The sequence below is a fragment of the Bos mutus genome, chromosome 2 (genome assembly GCF_027580195.1).
Source record: "Bos mutus isolate GX-2022 chromosome 2, NWIPB_WYAK_1.1, whole genome shotgun sequence".
NCBI classification, from domain to species: domain Eukaryota; kingdom Metazoa; phylum Chordata; class Mammalia; order Artiodactyla; family Bovidae; genus Bos; species Bos mutus.
This window is the reverse complement of record NC_091618.1, coordinates 118,278,370-118,303,130: the sequence shown is the minus strand read 5'-3', so window position 1 is coordinate 118,303,130 and position 24,761 is coordinate 118,278,370. Positions and strand designations below refer to the sequence as shown.

At 38.0% G+C, this 24,761-nt stretch overlaps 1 protein-coding gene across 1 annotated transcript in view; it reads left to right on the top strand.

The window, feature by feature from the left end:
• The window catches only part of SESTD1 (SEC14 and spectrin domain containing 1), a 151,137-nt gene that overhangs the window by 62,468 nt on the left and 63,908 nt on the right, over positions 1-24,761 (top strand). The window contains 2 exon segments of the mRNA XM_070359114.1: positions 9,473-9,563; positions 13,412-13,525. Of these exon segments, the coding sequence (XP_070215215.1) occupies positions 9,473-9,563; positions 13,412-13,525 (205 nt within the window).

Below are 24,761 nucleotides of genomic sequence, written 5' to 3'. Positions count from 1 at the left end.
TTTAAGATTTCTTTCCTTCTACTAACCCTGGGGTTCTTCATTTCTTCCTTTTCTAGTTGCTTTAGGTGTAGGGTTAGGTTATTTATTTGACTTTTTTCTTGTTTCTTGAGGTATGCCTGTATTGCTATGAACTTTCCCCTTAGGACTGCTTTTACAGTGTGCCACAGGTTTTGGGTTGTTGTGTTTTCATTTTCATTCGTTTCTATGCAAATTTTGATTTCTTTTTTGATTTCTTCTGTGATTTGTTGGTTATTCAGCAGCGTGTTGTTCAGCCTCCATATGTTGGAATTTTTAATAGTTTTTCTCCTGTAATTGAGATCTAATCTTACTGCATTGTGGTCAGAAAAGATGCTTGGAATGATTTCTATTTTTTTGAATTTACCAAGGCTAGATTTATGGCCCAGGATGTGATCTATCCTGGAGAAGGTTCCATGTGCGCTTGAGAAAGAAGTGAAATTCATTGTTTTGGGATGAAATGTCCTATAGATATCAATTAGGTCTAACTGGTCTATTGTATCATTTAACGTTTGTGTTTCCTTGTTAATTTTCTGTTTAGTTGATCTATCCATAGGTGTGAGTGGGGTATTAAAGTCTCCCAAACGCCAAGTAAATTCCACAAAACAACTTCTGAATGCCGGCAGAGGACATCAGGCACCCAGAAAAGCAACCCAAGTCTTTGAAAGGAGAGAGAAGAAATACAGCTCCACCCACCAGAACACCGACACAAGCTTCCCTAACCAAGAAACCTTGACAAACCACCTATACAAACCCACACAGAGCGAGGAAACGCCACAATAATGAGAACTCCACAAACTGCCAGAATACAGAAAGGACACCCCAAACTCAGCAATTTAAATAAGATGAAGAGACAGAGGAATACCCAGCAGATAAAGAACAGGATAAATGCCCACCAAACCAAACAAAAGAGGAAGAGATAGGGAATCTACCTGATAAAGAATTCCGAATAATGATAGTGAAATTGATCCAAAATCTTGAAATCAAAATGGAATCACAGATAAATAGCCTGGAGACAAAGATTGAGAAGATGCAAGAAAGGTTTAACAAGGACCTAGAAGAAATAAAAGAGAGTCAATATATAATGAATAATGCAATAAATGAAATTAAAAACACTCTGGAGGCAACAAATAGTAGAATAACAGAGGCAGAAGATAGGATTAATGAATTAGAAGATAGAATGGTAGAAATAAATGAATCAGAGAGGATAAAAGAAAAACGAATTAAAAGAAATGAGGACAATCTCAGAGACCTCCAGGACAATATTAAACGCTACAACATTCGAATCATAGGGGTCCCAGAAGAAGAAGACAAAGACCATGAGAAAATACTTGAAGAGATAATAGTTGAAAACTTCCCTAAAATGGGAAAGGAAATAATCACCCAAGTCCAAGAAATCCAGAGAGTCCCAAACAGGATAAACCCAAGGCAAAACACCCCAAGACACATATTAATCAAATTAACAAAGATCAAACACAAAGAACAAATATTAAAAGCAGCAAGGGAAAAACAACAAATAACACACAAGGGAATTCCCATAAGGATAACAGCTGATCTTTCAATAGAAACTCTTCAAGCCAGGAGGGAATGGCAAGACATACTTAAAGTGATGAAAGAAAATAACCTACAGCCCATATTATTGTACCCAGCAAGGATCTCATTCAAATATGAAGGAGAAATCAAAAGCTTCTCAGACAAGCAAAAGCTGAGAGAATTCAGCACCACCAAACCAGCTCTCCAACAAATACTAAAGGATATTCTCTAGACAGGAAACACAAAAACGGTGTATAAACTGGAACCCAAAACAATAAAGTAAATGGCAACGGGATCATACTTATCAGTAATTACCTTAAACGTAAATGGGTTGAATGCCCCAACCAAAAGACAAAGACTGGCTGAATGGATACAAAAACAAGACCCCTACATATATTGTCTACAAGAGACCCACCTCAAAACAGGGGACACATACAGACTGAAAGTGAAGGGCTGGAAAAAGATTTTCCATGCAAATAGGGACCAAAAGAAAGCAGGAGTAGCAATACTTATATCAGATAAAATAGACTTTAAAACAAAGGCTGTGAAAAGAGACAAAGATGGTCACTACATAATGATCAAAGGATCAATCCAAGAAGAAGATATAACAATTATAAATATATATGCATCCAACACGGGAGCGCCGTGATATGTAAGACAAATGCTAACAAGTATGAAAGGAGAAATTATTTCTTTTTATATTTCAAAATTTTACATCAGAAGCATGTTTACTTTCAAAGTATAAAATGAAATTTGTTTCAGTACTATTACACAAAGTATGATAATAGATATTGAGACTGCATGTTTTTTAAAAGGGTTTCCCAGGTGACTTAGTGATAAACAATCCACCTATAATACAGGAGACCTAGGTTAAATCCCTGGCTGGGAAAGATCTCCTGGAGAAGGAAATGGCAACCCACCCCAGTATTCTTGCCTAGAAAATTCCATAGACAGAGGAGCCTGGACGGCTACAGTCCATGGGGTCACAGAGAGTCGGACATGACAGAGCCACTGAGCACGCATGCATGTGTTTTAGAAACGTGTGACAAAACATATATATCAGTGTTTCTCAGCCACTTTTTGTTACTGTTGTCTTTGTGAGGAGCCCTTTTAAACAGTTTTTCCTATTCACGTCTGCTTGATGTCATAGAGTTCACTGTTTAATCAGTTAGTTATTAGATTGCAAAGTTATGTTTTCTTTATCCCCATATCCACAATGCCAATAAAAATGATTTGGATACCTTAGGTGTTTCTTATGTGGATACTGAAGGAACCAACCAGAATGAAGTCATGAAAACTACCTAAAATACATCATGAAAGGAGCTATAACAGCTGGGTAGTTCTTATTTAGAATAGTGAAATTATAATTTGAATCCCATATAGGTAGTTGCACAATTGCCAGAATTCTATGGACTGTATATTCTATGCATTCAGAATGAAAAAATATCTTTGGGCATTTTTATTCAAAGAAGATCTTACAGAGAATCTAAATTTACGAAAGAGTTAGAAGTTGAGGCTCACAACCTTTTCTGCTCATCCCTGCCTTCTCAGACTCCACTTCTACTGCAGTGGCCCCTTACAGAGCACTTAGAAGATAACTTGAATATGTATGTAACACTGATTGGTCATTGGTTTGTCTTAGACTTTAGAAAGCTCAGTATAGTCTGCGAGTGTGCCTTGGATGGCTCTTCTCTATTTCTGTTTTTTATGGGGCATGCTTCTAAGAAAGTTTGAGCCAATGCCTTCCTTTCCTCCTTAGCAAAAGCAGTTCCGGCAAATGAAGTATAATTGTGTTGACCTATTGTAGTTAAGTGCTCCGGACATGCTTTATGCTGTTGATGAGTGCTTTTTAAAGATTAATTTCATTTGTTCAATGACTATGTATTGAAAACTTACATTGTCCCATTTTAAAATGTGAGAGCTAAGTTAGCATTTCCTTTCTTTGCCATGAATTTTTAAATGTGTTGTCTTTTCTGTTCCCTTATGCTTAAGTTCACGTCAAGGGATGGCTTAGTTGTCAGGCTGGGCTAGTACAGCAGTATCCAGGCTAATTTCTCTTATCTCCAGTCTCTCCCCCATTTGTACACAAGAGCAAAATTAATTTCGCTAAAACAACAGTTCTGTCATCCTTCTCAGTTTTCTAGACCTCTTCTTTCACACAATGAACTTTAATGCAATAGTCTGTTTATTTTGTTGATACAAAGTGCAGACATTGTTCACCATGCTTTGTGAAGACAAAAAAGACTATGACTGCACTCTCGATGAGGGTCTTTCAGTCTTCTCAACTGCTCTGCCAAGACTTTGTGTGGTTTAACCCACCCTTTCAGTTCCTGTTTCTTGAGTGCTTATTTATCACGCAAGACACTTTTATAGCACTTGCATTAACTCAGTCTTCAAAATGATATTATTTCTATTTCATACATGAAAAAATTGAGGGCAGAGAAATTAAGAAATTTTCCCAAATTGATGAGGTTCCTTTGCTTATATTCCTCTTGCTCTGTTTCCTTTTGTGTTAATTTTCATTAGCTGCTTATATAGGTATTTCCCAGAATCTGCCAGCATTTCTTCAGACTTATAGCACTTGCCGTTTCTGACTCTTAAGACATCAATCATAATGTGTTTGGTGATAATTCTTGAAATTTTCCATTTATTTGTCTTATATTTTAAAACATTTCAAAGGTGTATGTTGCTTCCCTTGTAACATTAAAAAGGTAATGTCAGTGAACAGAGATTGGACACTAATTAAAATACTTGCTCCCCACCTTTTCATCTTTCTAAATGATCTTAAGCTTCTTCATGGGAGAAACTGTCTTACGTATTTTTTCATAGCCCTGTGCAGTACCTCATACTTAGTGATCCATAGCCAGTGGATGTGGGTTTCTGCTCTTATCTGACTACTTCACTTTCTTCAGAGGTCTTTGTACTCAGGCTGACTGAGCATTCTCACAGCATCACACGTTTTGTTGGAAAAATCAATCATGTAGAAGTTGCAGCTCAGTAGAAGCCATTTTGTTGGAAACAACTCTGTCTAGGCTCATCTTGCTTTCCTTTGAGAACACTAAATTTGAAATGGACCTGAGAATTTACTTATGGATGATAAAGTGCATTAGTTTACTTATGGATGATTGGGATGCCTATGTGAAAAGAATATTCTGTACTTAAAGAAATAATAGATAACAGTAAGTCATTTAATTCTCGTAACAGCCCTATTAGATGATCACTGTTTTCCTTGGCTTGCCCTGTCTTACATATAAGGGAACTGAGGCTTAGAAAGTGTGTGGAATTTAAGTATCTTGATCAAGAACCTGTAGCACATTAGGATTTGGACCTGGTGGCCTAACTAAAGCCTGTGTTTCTAGTCACTGTTGTACTCACCTCTGTTATAATCACAATGCCATTGCGATTGAAAACTCTAAAATCATTTACATTTAGCCTGCATCTATTACAACTTAGAGTTGACATATAAAGATAACTGTGGTGAACCTAGTGGAACATAATGGAAATCTTTTAGATCTTTTTTGTTTTAATATTTTCTTTCAACCATGTATTCAAGGTACATTTAAAATCATAGCATTTTCCTAGCTCACAGGGAAATTGTTGGTCATCCAGTTATAGAATCATGGAATGTCAAGATTGGAAGGTACCTTAACAGTGATCTAGACCAACATCTTCTATCATCTAGACTAACACTTTACCCATACCTAAATCCTCTCTATAGAAATGCTGCCAAGTAATTGCCCAGATTAATCTAATTCTGTAGAGTCACCATTTATAGAAGTTACCTTTCTGTTTCTCTCAAGTTTTGTTTTGGTTTTTTTTTGAAATTGAATTTTAGGTCTATTCTTCCTAATTGTAGAAAAACTCATTTATATTACAGAAAAAAGCTTCATCATACAAGGGTTTAATGAATGACTTGTCAAGAGTCACACAGAAATTAAGCTCATAAGTCTTCAGTCACTCAGTAAATACATGAGATCCTGTAATGAGTTCCTCATCTTTCTAGATGCTGAGGTAATGGGTGAACAAAGGCTCAGTCCTTGCGTGTATGGGCCTTATATGCGAATGATGAAATGACTGTTCTTCACAGTGCATTGGCTGTCCATAAGTACTGGGGAACAGAGCATGAAAGGAGCTGAGGGAGGGATGGAGTGGGGAGGAGTGTGTGGCAATATTGTACAAAAGATAACATTTTACCAGAGATGAGTGAAGTGAGGGCCAGGCTATATAGATAGCTGATGAAAGAGCATTTAAGAAAGACTGTTTTAGACAGAAGGAGCAGTAAGTGGAAAGAAGGACACTGAGGCAGTGCAGGCTCAGTGCGTTGTGGGGTCAGTAAGGAGGGTTGTGTGGGTGGAGCAGTTTGAGAGAGGGCCAGGGTTGGTTTGGGGAGAACATCCAGAGGGGCTGGAGTCAGACCTTAGAGGGCCTGATGAGAAGGAACCGTTGTTATGTTCTGACCAGGGAGTGCTATGTGTGGCTTCTGACATTTTTAGGGGCCCTCTGTATTTAAAGCATTGAGCTGGAAGCTTCCCAGATGCCAGTAAGACAGTAATATCCTTGCATGTTATCCAATGAAGATGAATTATAAACAAGCAATTATAAGAAAAGCATAAGTGAAATTAGTGCCATGGTGGAAGTATAAGCAGAGCTCTTGGAGTGGGAAAAAAGGAGCCCTTGGTTGTAATCAAAGAAATTAGTAAAGAGCTACAGAATACTGACCCCAGAAAATCCACTGATAGACTCTTTCTTGCCAAAGTGAATGAACTAGTTAAGGAGCCACTTCTCTTTTAAAAGCTGTTTTAATTCAGCCACCAGACCCTTGAAAGGCTCTAATGGAGTATGAACAAGGTAGGGTCTTAATAGATTTTTTTTTTTTGTATATTGGTCTTAAAACTATGAACATGTTAATAGTAGTATAGGAATTTACTAATGTAGCACTTCAGCTACTCCAATACAACATTTGTAAGGGACATAATGTACTTCTAAATCTACGTATATTCTCATTAAACACAGTTGAAACTATCAGTCCACTTGTAGGATTGAAATTTTTAAAAGAATTCCTTTCAAGTAGTTTGTAGTATCAGTTGGTCTTGCAGTTTTCACATATGTAGTATCTTTGCATTGTGTGTATTTTCTTTATCTATCTTAGTAAAATGTGAAAAAATTATGATTAAGGCTGTTTTTAAGTACTCTAAAAGATAAATATAGAGTATTTTATGCCCTTAAGTTCCTACAGATGGTATTTGCAAGCTTCATTACTTTGTCTTAGTATACAGATTAATTTATTGTGCTTTGAAATATAAATGTGTTTGTATAAAACTTGCTTGTTCAACAAATTGATTGTGCAACCTGTGCCTCAGAGATACAGATGCCAGTGACAAGAAAGTGCCAAATTATGAGGATGACACATTTTTCTTGGCTCCAGTCCCAACCAGGGAAGGCCCTTCACTGGGAAGCTCCACATGTCTTTAGCTCCCCTTCCTGCAAACTTCCATTCTGCACTGGTAGAGTCCCTGCCACTCCTCTGGTGACCCCTTGCTGACAGTTACTCTGTTAGGCTGGTCCTTCTAACGCTTGTATCCCCCCTCAGTCACAGTGGTCTTTCTTCCTACCTGGTCCCACAGCTAGCAATTAGATAATCAGAGTTGCTTCCCCAGCAAGGCTTTATGTTGCCAGTATGAAAGTGATCATTGTATTCCCTCACCCCCACCCTTCAAGAGTGGTTAGTGGATCTTTTATTTTATAATGCAAAATCCAAGTCACATACCTATCACTTTTTTAAAGTGTTTATTTCAGTGGTTTTTCGTTATTTTCACAGGATTGCATAACCATCACTCTACTACTAGAACATTGCCATCAACCCCAAAAGAAAACCTGTACCCATTGGCAGTCACTCCTCATCCCGTTCTCCTCTCCTCCCAGCCCTTGGTACCCACTAATCTACTTTCTGTCTCTATGGATTTACCCATTCTGGAAATTTCATATAAATGGAATCATCCAATATATGGACTTTTGGTCTGGCTTTCTTTTCACTTAGCATGATGTTTTCAGGGTTTATCCATGTTGTAGTACATATCAGCACTTCATTTCTTTTTATGATTGAATAATACTCTATTGAATGGAGTAAACAAAAACATTTTGTTTTTCCATTCATCAGTTTTTGAAGATTTGAGTTGTTTCGGATTTTGGCTCTTATGAATTGTACTGCTATGAACATCTGTGGGCAAGTGTTGTATGGACATGTGTTTGCATTTGCCTCACCTCTTGAACATTTCTCTCTTCTCTTTGAAAGCTCAGCTTCTGTCCCCACTTACTGAAGCACCTGTTCTTCTTCTGGGTCTTTAGCAATATTGTCCTCATTCTTGTGATCTTACTGTTTCTCAGTAGAATTGGATATCACTTCTCCAGTAATCCTATAGAGGTTAGTATGAGTGCTTGGAGAGAGTAAAGAGAATTAGTAAAATTCCATGGACTGTTGGATTTAAATCTCAGGAGAGGCCTCCTATTAACCTTTTCTGTAATGTAGGCAATTGGGATAACTTTGAGTGGGGAGAAATTTCACTACCAAATCCTTGTTCTGCTAGGCAAATCTGCAGTTTCTTCCACTATGTTAGAGGGAGGGCAGTTGAGATCCTTGCATTAATTTGATTTTATAGTAAAACAAATAGTAATAATAATAAAGCTATATAGTTTTCCACTTATGATAGAGTTTTTCCATGTAGTTGTTGGATTTTACTAGGGCAGGCTCCTGGGAGGTGTTTAGTTGGTACTTGAATAATTCGGTATGATATATAGCAATAACACATTTTCCAGCACTCAAGATTTTCTGGTCAACAACTAAGAGGCAAAAGTAAGAACAGAGGTAGGTCCGATATGGTGTATTCGAGCTTTGAATTATTATATACACTAAATTTTCACCTCTTTAAGTTTCTCCCAAAGAACACAAGAACCTCATTTCCAATGGTTTAATAATCAGTTCAGTTCAGTAGCTCAGTCATGTCCGACTCTTTGCATCTCCATGGACTGCAGCATGCCAGGCTTCCATGTCCTTCAGCAATTCCTGGAGCTTGCTCAAACTCGTGTCCATTGAGTCAATGATGCCATCCAGTCATCTCATCCTCTGTCATCCCCTTCTCCTCCTGCCTTCAATCTTTCTCAGCATCAAGTCTTTTCCAGTGAGTCAGTTCTTCGCATCAGGTGGCCAAAGTATTGGAGCTTTAGCATCAGTCCTTTCAATGAATATTCGGGGTTGATTTCCTTTAGGATTGACTGGTTTGATTTCCTTGCAGTCCAAGGGACTCTCAAGAGTCTTCTCCAAAACCACAGTTCAAAAGCATCAGTTCTTCGGCGCTCAGCTTTCCTTATGATCCAACTCTCACATCCATACATGACTCCTGGAAAAACCATAGCTTTGACTAGACGGACCTTTGTTGGCAAAGTAATGTTTCTTCTTTTTAAAGGTTTAATAATAGCTTACTTTATTTTCTACCTGGTTTTGAAATATCACTTTGCAACCTTATACTCTTGGCAGGAAGAAGAGATAAGAAGTACATCCACACTTGGCAGGCATCAGTTACCTATCACCGTGATCCCATTTTACAGATGAGGAGGTTGAGGGGCCAGTGAGGCTATTTGAATGTTGGTTTGGTTTTTTTTTCTCATATTAAGATGTTGAATTTACATGCTTTTAGAGTAATTTTCTCACCAGATTAGCTTATAAATTGCCTATGTTTCCTGAAATGAGAAAAGTAAATTGCTTGAGAAAACTGAAAGGACACCCTGAAGAATTGTGTTGACCATGCAAACCAAATCAAGTGAAATTAATGCTGTGCCATGTATGACTCAGCGTAAGCTTTATTTAGGATTTTGAAGAATAAAATAGGAAGCTTATTTTAATATACTCTGTAATTTTGTTTTGTTTCAGTGAGAAGTGTAAGGCTAGAGGATTTACCGTGATTGTGGATGGCAGAAAATCCCAGTGGAATGTGGTGAAAACAGTAGTCTTAATGCTACAGGTAATTTTATTTTTGGCTATCAGGAAATGGTTTTATTTTACAGCAACAGATTAGATGATAGTGGCAAATGCATTTCATTTATTGGACTGTGCCCAAGCTTCTAAGCAGTGACTTTGTTCTGAAATGCACAGATCAGTGTTGAATTGTTCAGATTTGATCTTCATAGGTTTTGCTTGAGTAGTAAAATAAATTTCAGCCCTGTTCTAAAGATAAGTAAATTACCAAAAATAATATGTCATGTTTAAGTAATTTAAGCATTGAAGCCAGTGAGTTTCACAATGTGAGGGCAGAGGCTATCAGACTCATCTGGGCGCTCTTGCACGCTGTAGTATTTGCATTATCCCACCTCAAGGAGGGAATAGGACTGGGTAAGTCTAAGCTGAGAATTCTGATAGGTTTCTCCCTTTGTTTCCCTCTTTCCTCTAAGAATCATCAGGGTTCGTGATAGTCGTATCTGTTTCTAATCTAGAAGAAATGTACTCAACTGTAGTTGTGTCCTTGGGGACTTCAGCAGCTCACAGACAAGCATTTCATAAACAGCTGTGGCTACAGAATCCCTGGTCTGGGTGGGTCCTAGTCTTTTGCTTATACTTCCTAGTGTTCCTCACAGAATGTTTCTGTAATCCCTTGCATGTAGTAGGTTCCTAGTAGTTATTTGTTGATTTATTATGAGAGTATTGAGGATATTGAGAAAAATACAACAATTGAGTGAGCGAAAGGGGACAGATTGCTCTCATGTACCTGGGTTTCCTTAAGAAGGGCTTATGTAGAAAGTTAAAGTTAAGTGAGTTAAAGAGATTATCTAATTTAAAATAAAGAAAGTAAAAAGGGCATTCCTGGCTGATTTAGTGATAGCTCAAAAATTAAGTGAATACAGTAAAAGGAACTGATGGCAGGGTAGTTTGGGGAAGGTATGTTGGCTGTTACATGGCGGGTGAACATTCAATTAAGTATCAGTGATATTAAAAGAAAGATCAAGAATTTTAAATGACCTGGCAAATAATTAGTAACTACTTTAGGGTTCTGTGGAAAGGAATATAATTTAAAATTTTAAATGACAACTAGGGAGAATGATTGTTAATGGATTATTTTTTGTTTAAGATGAAGAATTCTTAGAAAAAGAATCTCAAAGAATGGGTACTCATAATTTTAGTTTTAGTGCTTAGTATGGTTCAGGTGCTATGTACTAAGCTTGTTATATAAATGACCTCGTTTAATTTCATCCTCACAAACTTGGGAAACAAGTTCTGTTATCCTCAAAAGTCTTCAATGATTTTAAATAACTTAACCTATGTTCTTGTGGTGAACGTGGGAGAAAATCACAGTTGGAACCCGGAGCAGCCTAAGCCCCTTTAAAAGTGTATATTTACCACTGGGATGTGTCTGAGGTGGTTCCCAAATTTTCTGCCCAGTACCTTATTCTTGATTGGTTGGCCTACCCTTCATCATTAGACTCCCTCCTTTGGATTGGAAAGGACATAGGCTCCATTGGGTCAGTTTTTAAGGGAACGCAGATTGGTGTCCCATTAGTAACTCTTTCTGTTAAATATATTCCCAGTGCTTTTAAATTCTAAACCCTGGAGACAAACTCTTCTCTGTACAAATTGTTAGAAACCCATTAATTACAACCTTGGGTTCTTCCATTCAACTGTTTCACCAGTGAGCTGTTTGGGACTTGCTGTATGAACTGGACTTTGATCAGTGGCAGTTTTGAAGAACAATCAATGGATGATTTAATCCCCTCTTGTGATTTCTATTCTGATAGGTGTTTTAACAACTTTTGGATTTTGTTAATAGTTACCTTTTCAGAAATTGCGATGGCTTGTTGTTTACTCCTCGTCAGATAGTTTCTGCATACAAAGTTATGTTGCTTTTATTTCAGAAGTTGCTGGAACCAGCTGTTTGGGAGCCCAGAGCTCTGCCTGTACAATATTCTCTGACATGACTGGCTTGTTTTCTTTTGTTCCTAACAGCTTTAATACTCAGTGATTTTGAATGTTTGATTTCCATAGTCATTATATAAATAAACCTCATTTTACTCTAAATTTCCCACCCCCTCTGATACAAGTTTTGATAGCACTGAGGGTTTTTTTTAACTTTATTCATAACCCAGTCATTGCAGGGGGCACTAGATTTGTGGCATGTCCAGTGAGATATTTAAATTGAAAGGTTTTCTGTTTTCCCCTGATCAATACTAATAATACTTATTATCATATAGCATTATTATTATTCAGTAGTGTTATGGTCTAGAACAGTGGTTGACCCCTAGAGCTTGTAAACAGAGTTTTGTTTACGTATTGTTTATGGCATCTTTCACACTATGTGGACAGAATAAAAATAGTTGCAACAGAGACTGTATAGGCTTAAAAACCTAAAATATTTTTTATCTGGACCTAGAGAAAGAATTTACTGACCCCTGGTCTAGAATGTTTGGAATGTTATGGTAAAACTTGAGAGTCAGACCGACCTGGTTTTTGTTCTAGTACTATTCCTTCAAACTCTGTTCCTTTAGACAAGTTCCTTTAGTTCTCTCAAGCTTAGTTTATGCTTCTGTAACATTGGAAGGATGAGATCCACTTGTTAATGTGAATTCATTTATTCAACAGAGACTCATGGAGTATCTTCTGTATGCCAGGCACTGTCATAGGCCCTGGAGATACAGGAGTGCCATGATAGATGAGGTACCTGACCTTGGGAAGCCTATGGTCTGTCTGAGGAGTCAGACTATAAGCCATTAGGCAAATTACTAAGTAATGTAACATCATATACTGATAAATGCTATTTAGAAAAATAAATTGGTGAAAGGAGACTGAGTCAAATGTTGCTGCTTTATATAGGATGGTCAGAGAAAGTCTCTAAAGAGGAGGGACTATTTGAGTAGAATCCTAAATAAACTGAGAAAGTGCTTCTAGGTATAGGGCAAAGAGCATTCCAGGCAGAGGAAACATCAGGGCGTAGTCTTGAGCTGGGAACAGATTTGTCACATTCCAGGAGCGGCAAGAAGGTCAGCGTGGCTGTGGTAGAGCAGTGAGCTAAGAGGGGAGAGGTGTGTGATGAGGTCTGAGGTCATGGGGCCTTGAGCTGGGCGGGCTTCTTGGCTTTGCTAAGGGGTTTGAATTTTATTCTGAGTATGAAAAAATGCAAAAGTGGGAGGCCTGCAAGAGGGTTTCAAAAAGCTGATTTGTTTGGGGATATTAGCAATGTAGGTGGTAGAAATGGGTAAGTTTAATTAAGATATATTTTAAAAATAGACTCTATGGGACTTGCTGATAAGATATATATGGAATATATATTAGCTCAGTAAATGTTAATTTCCATTCTTTAGGTGATGATGTGAATAACTGTATCTAGCAAATGTGAAATTGTATTTGTGGAGGTTTAGCTTTGTCCTCTTCTTCAAGTTAATAATCATGTAGAATCTTGGCTTCTTTGTATAATGGTATAAGAAGCTTATTTGTTAGAAAATTGATTTACATTATTGGAAGAAATTCTCTAAGATGATTGTGTTAGAAAAAATTTTTTTCATAGCATAGAAAAGCCAAATTTAATAATTTCTCAACTAAAAATTATCTTGCAGTTTAAATATATTCCTATTAGAGATTCAGTAAAACACAAAAATAATTCACATGTGCTGTCTTTAAACATTGTTTTCTGAATCAGATTCTTTCAAATATTTATTTATTGCCATGTATGTTTTGCGGTTTGCAACATTTCTTGTATGTTATCTCTTTAATTATTTTCCAGAGGTCTCTTACTTACTCTGCTCAATCATGAATACCTAATAATTTACAACTTCAGTAAATTACTAACTTTACATGTATAATTTTTTCTTTTTTTGTATTTTATAGAATGTTGTTCCAGCTGAAGTGTCCCTGGTTTGTGTAGTGAAGCCAGATGAATTCTGGGATAAGAAAGTAACACATTTTTGTTTTTGGAAAGAAAAGGATAGACTTGGCTTTGAGGTAAATATACTCTATGAAAAAGCAGAAGTGTGCTATGTCTTTAAAAACAGCGTTTTGCTGGTATTATTTTGTTTGTTCAGCATTGGATACTGTGCAGTGCTTACACAGCGCTCAGCCTAAGTAATGATTAATATTTAGTCAGCATTCTTGTTGAATGAATTATTCTTTGTCAAGGCCACGAATGCTTTCTTGTTTTCATTTTTATTAATCTTTGTGAATTCTTTTGAATAAGTAGAACCTTTCCATTAAAAACGTTTTTGGGGGACTTTCTTGTTGTTTCAGTGGTTAAGACTTTGTGCTCCTTGATCTCTGGTTGGGGAACTGAGATCCCATAGGCTGTGCAACATGGCAAATATATATATATAACATCACCAAGAAGACATTTAGCTAATACTAGGAAATCCTAGGGAGAAGGCAATGGCACCCCTCTCCAGTACTCTTGCCTGGAAAATCCCATGGGCGGAGGAGCCTGGTAGGCTGCAGTCCATGGGGTCACTAAGAGGCGGACTTTCATGCCTTGGAGAAGGAAATGGCAACCCACTCCAGTGTTCTTGCCTGGAGAATCCCAGGGACAGGGGAGCCTGGTGGGCTGCCGTCTATGGGGTCACTAAGTCGGACACGACTGAGTGACTTCACTTTCACTTTTCACTTTCATGCCTTGGAGAAAGAAATGGCAACCCACTCCAGTGTTCTTGCCTGGAGAATCCCAGGGACAGAGGAGCCTGGTGGGCTGCCGTCTATGGGGTCGCACAGAGTTGAACACGACTGACGTGACTTAGCAGTAGCAGCAGGAAATCCTAGACATTTAGAAATTGAAGTCAGAGCCTGTTTGGTATGATGTCATAATTATTTCTTAGTATCTGGTTTGGTTTTGATATATAAGAAGTTCTTCATCCTTCCCTGTTTACAGTACGCTCTCCCTCTTACTTAGCTTGTGTGAAACTTCAGTTGACCCATGGACAGCATGGGTTTGAACTGCACAGGTCTGTTTACAAGTGGAGTTTTTTAATAAGTACACGTCGACCCTCCGTATTTTCAGGTTTAACGTGCACAGATAGAGAGGGCCATTCATTGTACTTTGCCATTTTGTGAAAGGGACTTGAGCACCGTGGATTTTGGTGTCAGTGGAGTGTCCTAGAACCAGTCCCCTGTGGACACTGAGGGAAGGCTTACGTATTATTACTGTGGGTCAGAAAGAAGTCTTAAGGTAGAATGCAAATTTGAACAATTCTGTCACATTTTCCCTCCACAGCCTATTAATCCAGCTTCCTAGTTGGAGAGTCCATAGATGTTAACCTTTACGTTAGCTAAAGTGTGGAAGCACTGAAGGGTGCCAAAGCCTAACCCAGCCCTGTAAAATCTGGAGCCTTGCAATGTTTCCAAGAGTCAGGCAATGAAGACACATTGTGGACTTTGCCATACTACAATACTCATTTTTATTTTCAATAAAATCAATGTATTTTTGGTATGGAGGAAGTCTCCAAGGTGTCTAAGATTTAATAAAGTCTAGTTAAATTTTTTTTTAAATGAGGTAGCCTGAAATATCTTAAAAATGTGTAACATTTTTCCTGCACTTTAAAGTTAAGTATGAGATTCATCCATTTTAGTGTACAGTTCTGAGAGTTCTGATAAACGCAAACTGGTCTGTAATCACCACAGTCAAGAAATCCAGGGAATATTACGTCAACTCCAAAAATTCTATCATGTTCTTTAGTCAACTCCTCCTTCCATCTTTAGTCCCTGACAGCCACCCATCTGTTTTATGTTCTGTGTTTTTTGCCTTTTTCAGAATCCCATATAAGGAAAATGACAAAGTCTGTAGCATTTTAAATTTACTTCTTTCACATACATACTTGCATTTGGGATTCATCTGTGTTGTTGGGTGTATTGGTGGTTCCTTTCTTATTGGTAGGTAGTAATCCACTGTGTAGATGCACCACAGTCTGTTTATTCATTCCCTGATTGAAGGACATTTGGGATTGTGTTCAGGTTTTGGTGATTACAAATAGTCACTGTAAATATTGTGTATAGGTCTTGTGTGAAATTTTTTTAAGAGCTAAAATATCTAGGAGTGGGATGTTGGATCATATGGTAAGTGTATGTTTATTTACTTTCTAAGAAACTTCCAAACCAGCAGTTTCAAGGTGGCTGTATCATCTTGCATTCCCATAAATTGTGTGAAGTTCCAGTTGCATCTTAGCAGCACTTAGTATTATCAGATTTTGTTTCTAAATTATAGTTACTCTAGTATGTGTCTAGATGTTTATCAGTATTGTTTTACTTTGCATTTCTCTAATGGTTAATGATGTGAGTATATTTTCAAGTACTCGTTAGCCATCCATATACTTTCTTTCATGATGTCTGTTCAACTCTACTCATTTTTTAAAAAGTAATTAAGGCTTTTGAGCATTATGTATGTGTTTTGGATAGAAGTCCTTTGTCAGATATGCCGTATGCAAAAATTGCATCTCAGTTTGTTGTTTGCCTTTTCATTCTCAACAGCATTTTTAGAGAAGATTTTTAATTCTGATGAAATCTGGATTTAAAATTTTTCCTTTTATGAATCAGGTTTTTGATATCATAGCTGAGAGATCTTTGCCTTAGCCAAGGTCACAAAGATTTTATGTTTTGTTTTAGATGTTGTATAATTTTAAGTTTTATATTTAGATCTGTGATCTGTTTTGAGTTAATACTTGTGAATTATTGTCTGACATATATTTAATGACTTCACTTATTTTACATTTGTTAAGATTTGGTTTTGGAGCCAGTAGCTGCTCTCTTTGCTGATTTCCTCACGCGCCTGTATTCTCCATGTCCTGTGCATGTGTATTCTGCCTCTGTGGGTGGTGTGATTTGCAACCGTCAAGATTGTTCATGGTGTTGTTCATGGGCTTTGTAGTGTTCTGTCTGCTTATTCTACCAATTAATAAAAGAGGAATATTACACTCTCCAAATATAATTGTGTGTTTATTTGTCCTGTCATTTCTATTGGTTTTTGCTTTTTGTATTTTGAAGTTCTTACTGAGGTGACTAGTTAAGATTTCATTATTACATGTCCTTTTTTTTATCCATGATGATACATCTGGTTCTGAGGTACACATTGTCTGATACTACCGTTACTACTGAAGCTATCCCAGCTTCTTTTCATTTACATTTACAGTGGTTGTTGTTTTTTTTTTTTAATAGACTTAGTATAGTTGGGTCTTGTTTTCATATCCAATCTGACAGTCTCTGTCTTTTTAGTGGTTTGTAAGACCATTTATATTTAATTAATTCTTAATATGTTTGGATTAAAATCTTCTATCTTGCTGGATTTTATGTAGTTTTTATGCCTTCTTTTGGATTATTTTTATAATTACATTTTATCTTCATTCAGTTCAGTTCAGTTCAATTCAGTCGCTCAGTCGTGTCCGACTCTGCGACCCCATGAATCGCAGCACGCCAGGTCTCCCTGTCCATAACCATCTCCTGGAGTTCACCCAAACTCATGTCCATCGAGCCGGTGATGCCATCCAGCCATCTCATCCTGTGTTGTCCCCTTCTCCTCCTGCCCCCAATCCCTCCCAGCATCAGAGTCTTTTCCAATGAGTCAACTCTTCGCATGAGGTGACCAAGGTACTGGAGTTTCAGCTTCAGCATCATTCCTTCCAAAGAACACCCAGGGCTGATCTCCTTTAGAATGGACTGGTTGGATCTCCTTGCAGTCCAAAGGACTCTCAAGAGTCTTCTCCAACACCACAGTTCAAAAGCATCAATTCTTCAGCGCTCAGCCTTCTTCACAGTCCAACTCTCGCATCCATACGTGACTACTGGGAAAACCATAGCCTTGACTAGACGGACCTTTGTTGGCAAAGTAATGTCTCTGCTTTTTAATATGCTATCTATGTTGGTCATAACTTTTCTTCCGAGGAGTAAGCATCTTTTGATTTCATGGCTGCAGTTACCATCTGCAGTGATTTTGGAGCCCAAAAAATAAAAGTCTGACTCTGTTTCCACTGTTTCCCCATCTGTTTCCCATGAAGTGATGGAACCAGATGCCATGATCTTTGTTTTCTGAATGTTGAGCTTTAAGCCAACTTTTTTACTCTTCTCTTTCACTTTCATCAAGAGGCTTTTTAGTTCCTCTTCACTTTCTGCCATAAGGATAGTGTTATCTCCTAGGATCCCATTACTTTCTTTATCTGAACCAAGTTCTGGTTCAAATGATCCATACAGTCAAAGGCTTTGGCATAGTCAATAAAGCAGAAATAGATATTTTTCTGGAACTCTTGCTTTTTCGATGATCCAGCGGATGTTGGCAATTTGATCTCTGGTTCCTCTGCCTTTTCTAAAACCGACTTGAACATCTGGAAGTTCACGGTTCACGTATTGCTGAAGCCTGGCTTGGAGAATTTTGAGCATTACTTTACTAGCATGTGAGATGAGTGCAATTGTGCGGTAGTTTGAGCATTCTTTGGCATTGCCTTTCTTTGGGATTGGAATGAAAACTGACCTTTTCCAGTCCTGAGGCCACTGCTGAGTTTTCCAAATTTGCTGGCATAATGAGTGTAGCACTTTCACAGCATCATCTTTCAGGATTTGGAATAGCTCAACTGGAATTCCATCACCTCCACTAGCTTTGTTTGTAGTGATGCTTTCTAAGGCCCACTTGACTTCACATTCCAGGATGTCTGGCTCTAGGTCAGTGATCATACCATCATGATTATCTTGGTCCTGAAGATCTTTTATGTACAGTTCTTCTGTGTATTCTTGCCACTTCTTCTTAATGTCTTCTGCTTCTGTTAGGTCCATACCATTTCTATCCTTTATCGAGCCCATCTTTGCATGAAATGTTCCCTTGGTATCTGTAATTTTCTTGAAGGGATCTCTAGTCTTTCCCATTCTGTTGTTTTCCTCTATTTCTTTGCATTGATCGCTGAGGAAGCTTGTTTATCTCTTCTTACTATTCTTTGGAGCTCTGCATTCAGATGCTTATATCATTCCTTTTCTCCTTTGCTTTTCGCTTCTCTTCTTTTCACAGCTATTTGTAAAGTCTCCCCAGACAGCCATTTTGCTTTTTTGCATTTCTTTTCCATGAGGATGGTCTTGATCCCTGTCTCCTGTACAGTGTCACGAACCTCAGTCCATAGTTCATCAGGCACTCTGTCTATCAGATCTAGTCCCTTAAATCAATTTCTCACTTCCACTGTATAATCATAAGGGATTTGATTTAGGTCATACCTGAATGGTCTAGTGGTTTTCCCTACTTTCTTCAATTTAAGTCTGAATTTGGCAATAAGGAACTCATGATCTGAGCCACAGTCAGCTTCCAGTCTTGTTTTTGCTGGCTGTGTAGAGCCTCTCCATCTTTGGCTGCAAAAAATATAATCAGTCTGATTTTGGTGTTGACCATCTGGTGATGTCCAGATGTGTAGAGTCTTCTGTTTTGTTGTTGGAAGAGGGTGTTTGCTATGACCAGTGGGTTCTCTTGGCAAAATTCTATTAGCCTTTGCCCTACTTCATTCCGTATTCCAAGGCCAAATTTGCCTGTTACTCCAGGTGTTTCTTGACTTCCTACTTTTGCATTCCAGTGCTCTATAATGAAAAGGACATCTTTTTTGGGTGTTAGTTCTAAAAGGTCTTGTAGGTCTTCATAGAACCGTTTAACTTCAGCTTCTTCAGTGTCACTGGTTGGGGCATAGACTTGGCTGGTAATTTATCTCTCTTTATTTTTTCCAGTGGTTGCCCTGGGTTTATCATATATATCTTTAATTCATGGAGTCTTATCTTCAAATAATATAGCATTTAACACTGGTAATCCCTTAGTACAGTATCTCTCTAACACTTTCCTCCATTGCTTTCATACATTTTGCTTTCACTAGACTGTAAGCACACAATATACTGCTACTATTTTTGCTATAATATCTTTATAACAATTAAAATAAAAAATTAATTTCATATGTCTTCAGTTGTGATATTTCCAGTATTACTCATTTCAGCTTTTTGGCTGGTGTAGTCCTTCTGCCTAAAGAACTTCCTTTAAACATATTAGCATCACAGGTCTGTTGGCTTTGAAGTTTCTTAGATTTTGTTTGCCTAAAAAAAAATGTTTATTTCTGTTTCAGGTCTGAAAATTATTTTCAGTTGGTATAGTTTTTTTTCACTATTTGATTTTTTTTTTTCTTTTAGCATGTTAACTATATCACACCTGCTATAGCATGTCTGTATCATTGCCTTCTCATTTCCTTGGTTTCTGAGAACTCTGCTGTTACTGTATCTTTGGTCTTCTATAGGTTATATACCTTTTTTGTTTTTAATCTCCTTAGCCACCTTTAAATTTTTTGCTTCATTTTTAATTTTCAGCAGTTTTATTTTGTAATGTTTTATTTGGTGTTAATTCTGTTAGTTGTTTGCTGCACTTTTTGGGTCTCTGGTTTGACTTCTGCCATTAGTTTTGGAAAATTTAAGACATTTTCTTTTCAAATATTTCCTTTGCCTCATTTTATTTTCTACTCTTTCTAGAACTCCTATTGCATGTATGTTAGACGATATGAAAATTTCTCACCATTCTAGGTTGGTGTTCTATTTTATTTTTTTCTTTTTGTGTTTCAGTTTGGATATTTTCTGTTGATCTGTTTTCAAGTTCACTGCCTGCTTCCTTAGCTGTGTTGAGTCTGTTGATGAGCCATTGGTAAATGGACTTTATCTCTTTTATCATGTTTTTTGGTTTGTAGTATTTCTTCTGGATTCTTTCTGATGGTCTCTGTCTCTTTGCTGTAATCCCTGTCTGTTTTGCCTGTTGTCTTGCAGATCTTCCATGAGAACTTTAAGCATAAATAATAGTTATCTTAGTTCCTTACCTAATAGTTGCAATATCTGGGTCTCTCTTCCTCTAGTTAGATCATTTGGTTTTTGTTCTTGGCAGTTTGTTTTTCCAGTCTTGCTTTTTGTATGTTGCATGTTGGACATCTTGTTTAGGACAGTAAATATTGAGATAAACCATATTTGTACTTGCACGTGAGCCACTCTTGTTTTTGCTGGGCTCTTGTTGGGACAGGGGAGGGCTTGATTTAGTCTAGACAGGACTTGAACTGGCTTTGGCTTCGGCTGTTGCTCTTCTTTTCCTCAGGGGATGACAGGCTTCAGACTCCTCTAGGGTTGGTGTTTGTTTCACCCTCAGCTGTAGATCTTTCCTTTGTGCCTGTGTCTCAGAAAAGGTTTCTCTTTACACGTCCCTCAGCAATAGACTGCTGTTACTTGTTACTCAGCGTTTGTCAGTGGTTCATTTTTTTCTTGTTCTGATTCAGCTTCGGTCTTAGGAACGCTTTGGGACCCAGGGTCTAGAGGGTCTAGGACCCGCTTTCCCAGCTTTAGGAAGACTAGCAGTCTGGGTTCATAATATATCCCTGCCTCCACTAGGATAGGAGAAGGCAATGGCACTCCACCCCAGTACTCTTGCCTGGAAAATCCCAGGGATGGAGGAGCCTAGTAGGCTGCAGTCCATGGGGTCGCTTAGGGTTGGACACGACTGAGCGACTTCACTTTCACTTTTCACTTTCATGCATTGGAGATGGAAATGGCAACCCACTCCAGTGTTCTTGCCTGGAGAATCCCAGGGACGGGGGAGCCTGGTGGGCTGCTGTCTATGGGGTTGCACAGAGTCGGACACGACTGATGTGACTTAGCAGCCACTAGGATAGAAGGCCTTTCTTTCCCCTTCTTCCAGCTGCAGTGGGTTTTATTTGTGTTCTAAGGGCTTCCCAGGTGGCTCAGTGCTAAAGAATCTACCTGCCAAGAAGGAGAGGTGGGTTTGACCCCTGGATTGGAAAGGTCCCCTGAAGAAAGAAATGGCAACCTACTCCGGTATTCTTGCCTGGGAAATCCCATGGACAGAGGAGCCTTGGCGGGCTATGGTCTATGGGGTTGCAGAGAATCTGACACAATTGAGTGATTAAAAAACAAAACAGCAAAGGTCATCCTGTCTCACTGGCTTCCCTCAGCACCTGAAAGTTCTTGTCCCCTAGGAATGACAGAGTTGAGGAATCTGGGCTGTGCTTCAGCTTCCTGCCTTTCCCTTGGTGGTTGCTGTCCCCTTCCCCCAGTCTTTTTTGTAATTCCTTACCTACCTCCCCACAGTCTTTCTCATGGTCTCTGAGAGGTCTGTGGAGAAGAATCTGCAGGCGCGTTTGAATTCTTCTTGTGTCTTTGTTTCCAACAGGTTCAGTACCTTTATACAAACCACATTCGGCCTTTAGCAATTCACTGGAAAATTTGGCTGAATTCTTAATCTGACTTGTATCATACCTGGTATTTTCCCCAGATAAGCAAGTGTTCCAGCTCCATTTGTCCTTGAAGGATGGTCTTTACTGGTTTTCCTGTGGACTTAACTCTATGATGTATTTAAAAAATTTCATTTTCCAGATTAATTTGCATTACTTTGTTGTTCTTGTTAGAATTGGAGCAATGCTCTTTCCATCTTTCTACATATCCTAAGCAGAAGACAGATGTTTTGTTTTTCAGTGTTATCTGGCAAACTTTTGTCATGGGTTGATTTGACTGTGATGTAGACTTACTAGAAACTGTTTGCCAGCACTGTAAGCGAAGGCAGCCCTGGCTGTTGGATTATGTTAGGAAAGGTGTTAGCCTAATTGCTAGATGGAAAACTGCATCCCATGGGGGAGAGTCAAAAGTGTACTGAGGAAAGATAGTAAAAGCTGAATGCATGTAGCCATGGTGAGCGAGGATTTCATTCAGGCAAGGAAGTCTACCTTTTTTGCCAGGGCCATGCCGGAAATGTTATTCTGATGGCCTGCAAAGTGGACGGAGGCCAGTAGTTCAGAAGCTAACACTGTGAACACCAAGTAGGATCAAAGATCCCTTTCGTGAGGAACTTGTCACATCCTGCTTAAGTGAGGCATCTGCTCAGAAATGGTATGCCTATGGCTAAATACCTTGCATCTTGGAGGGTAAAATGGAAGACAGAGAATTCCTATCTGCCTTGGACTGATATCATAGATAGTTTAGTTTTAACTTAGTTTTAAAACTGTGGTTTTGCAGCTTATTGTATCAGTATATTTCTTTCAGATATTGAAGAGATCCAGCTATTTTTCTAGCTGGATAAGTAACTAAGCACTAGACACTTATTTAAAAGCCTAATGTCCTAATGAGATGAGAGTAATTTCAAATGCTGGGTAATATACCACCGAACATAATCTGCTTTAAGGGGCAATTCAAAACCAGTCATTAAATGATACTTAGAACTACATATCATTATAGATGTTTGTTTGATTAACAGTTACTTTCCTTGATGTTATTTTGGATCATTTGAATTGTCATAATTGAGCTTATATTTTTGTATATATTCTAAATACTTTTAAAAGAATAACTGTTAGAAGTACTGGTATTCCTACAAGCAAAAGTTTATGTTTTACCTTATTGGATTATTCATCACAAAGATTTATTACCAGCTGTCCACAATGTTCATCAAATAAATATCCAGTTGTCATTTTAATGACAGCCTGTTCCCATGATTTCATATTTTCCTGCCTATTATGCTTTCTATTTTTTTTTCCCTCTGGATGGCCTTCCTCTTGTTCAATTTCCTAGTGTTTTTCATCAGCCATTGAATATTCCTCATCTCAGGACATCTCATTGGTCATCTAAATATTTCTTTGTATATCCTTCCTGTCTCTGAAATAGGTGCCTACCTGTTCGTTTTCCTTTTTAGCAACTCAGGTATTCCAGTGCTTTCTGACCTTCAGTAGCATTGTACCTGGTACTTTGGTACCTTTTGCTGGGTAGTTGATAGTAGCTATATAGTCTGTCTAATGACAAGGTAAAATTGAAGTAGTGCTGGCATTGATCTTAAATTGTGAAACTAATAATCAAAAGGATCTTATTTTCTCATTCTTTATTGTCATTCATGAAGGTCAAAAAAATTTTTTTTCTTTTTACTGGTAATGTTAACCAGTAAGAGCAGTAATGTTAACCACCAGTAATGTTAACCACCATTCTAAGTTGTTTTCTTGTCTTATTTCTTCTATTACTGCATCCGATCCTTTTCTCTTTTTGAGGCCTTACCAGTGTTGGGCTCCAGGACCAGACTTCCTTCATGATTCTGTCAAGAATACCTCTGGTACCATCACTTCTGACTTCTTTCTGGTTTTTGCAGAAAATTATTTTCTTTAGTGAGAAAAATATTCCCCAGCCAACAGATACAACCAAATACACACATTGAAATAGTATAACAGATAACATACACATGAATCTGTATTAAGCACTCAGAGACACACTTTCATTTTAGATCTTGCACACACATTGTTAGCATGAATAAAAGTTTAAAAGCATCTGAGTGCCTACAGAGTGAAAGGTTCAGTGTTAGATTCTTTGAGAATATTTTATTAGGGAAGGATAAGTATTTTAGCTATAGATGGAAGAGTGGGAGTAAAGGAGAAATAAACTTTGGGTCTTTCTGTAAATTAGATTCCAGAAAACCTTCATAAATGTTTGATTAAAAACCATATGGTGAATACCTTTTTCCTCAAACTTGTTGAACAATGGTATGTACTAGTTAGTAAAATATTGTGGTTTAGTTGTTTAATTTGTCTTATCTTAACCTCTCTCTACGGAGAAGGCAATGGCACCCCACTCCAGTACTCTTGCCTGGAAAATCCCATGGACGGAGGAGCCTGGTGGGCTGCAGTCCATGGGGTCGCTGGGAGTCGGACACGACTGAGTGACTTCACTTTCACTTTTCACTTTCATGCATTGGAGAAGGAAATGGCAACCCACTCCAGTGTTCTTGCCTGGAGAATCCCAGGGACGGGGGAGCCTGGTGGGCTGCCGTCTATGGGGTCGCACTGAGTCAGACATGACTGAAGTGATTTAGCAGCAGCAGCAGCAGCAGCAACCTCTCTCTAACATATGTAAAATAAAGGAAAAAATATTATTTATGTAGGACATCACTATTTTTAAAATGTTATGTTTTTATTTCCTTTGAAAGGACTTGGCAGAAGTTTGAAAACCTTAGGTAGGTAGTATTTTTCCCTCCATCTTGCGGTTTTCCATTTTACTCTGGTTCACTCTGGACTTGTTACCAGGTATCAGATTTCCCTGGAGATGGGTCTAAAGTTTAAATTTCTGCTTATTAAAGTGATAACTACTTTAAATATAACCAATAACCCTTTTTGTTAAGATTTTAGTTATATCCATACATACTGAGATATTCATGGAGATGAATATTTGAGGATAATTAACA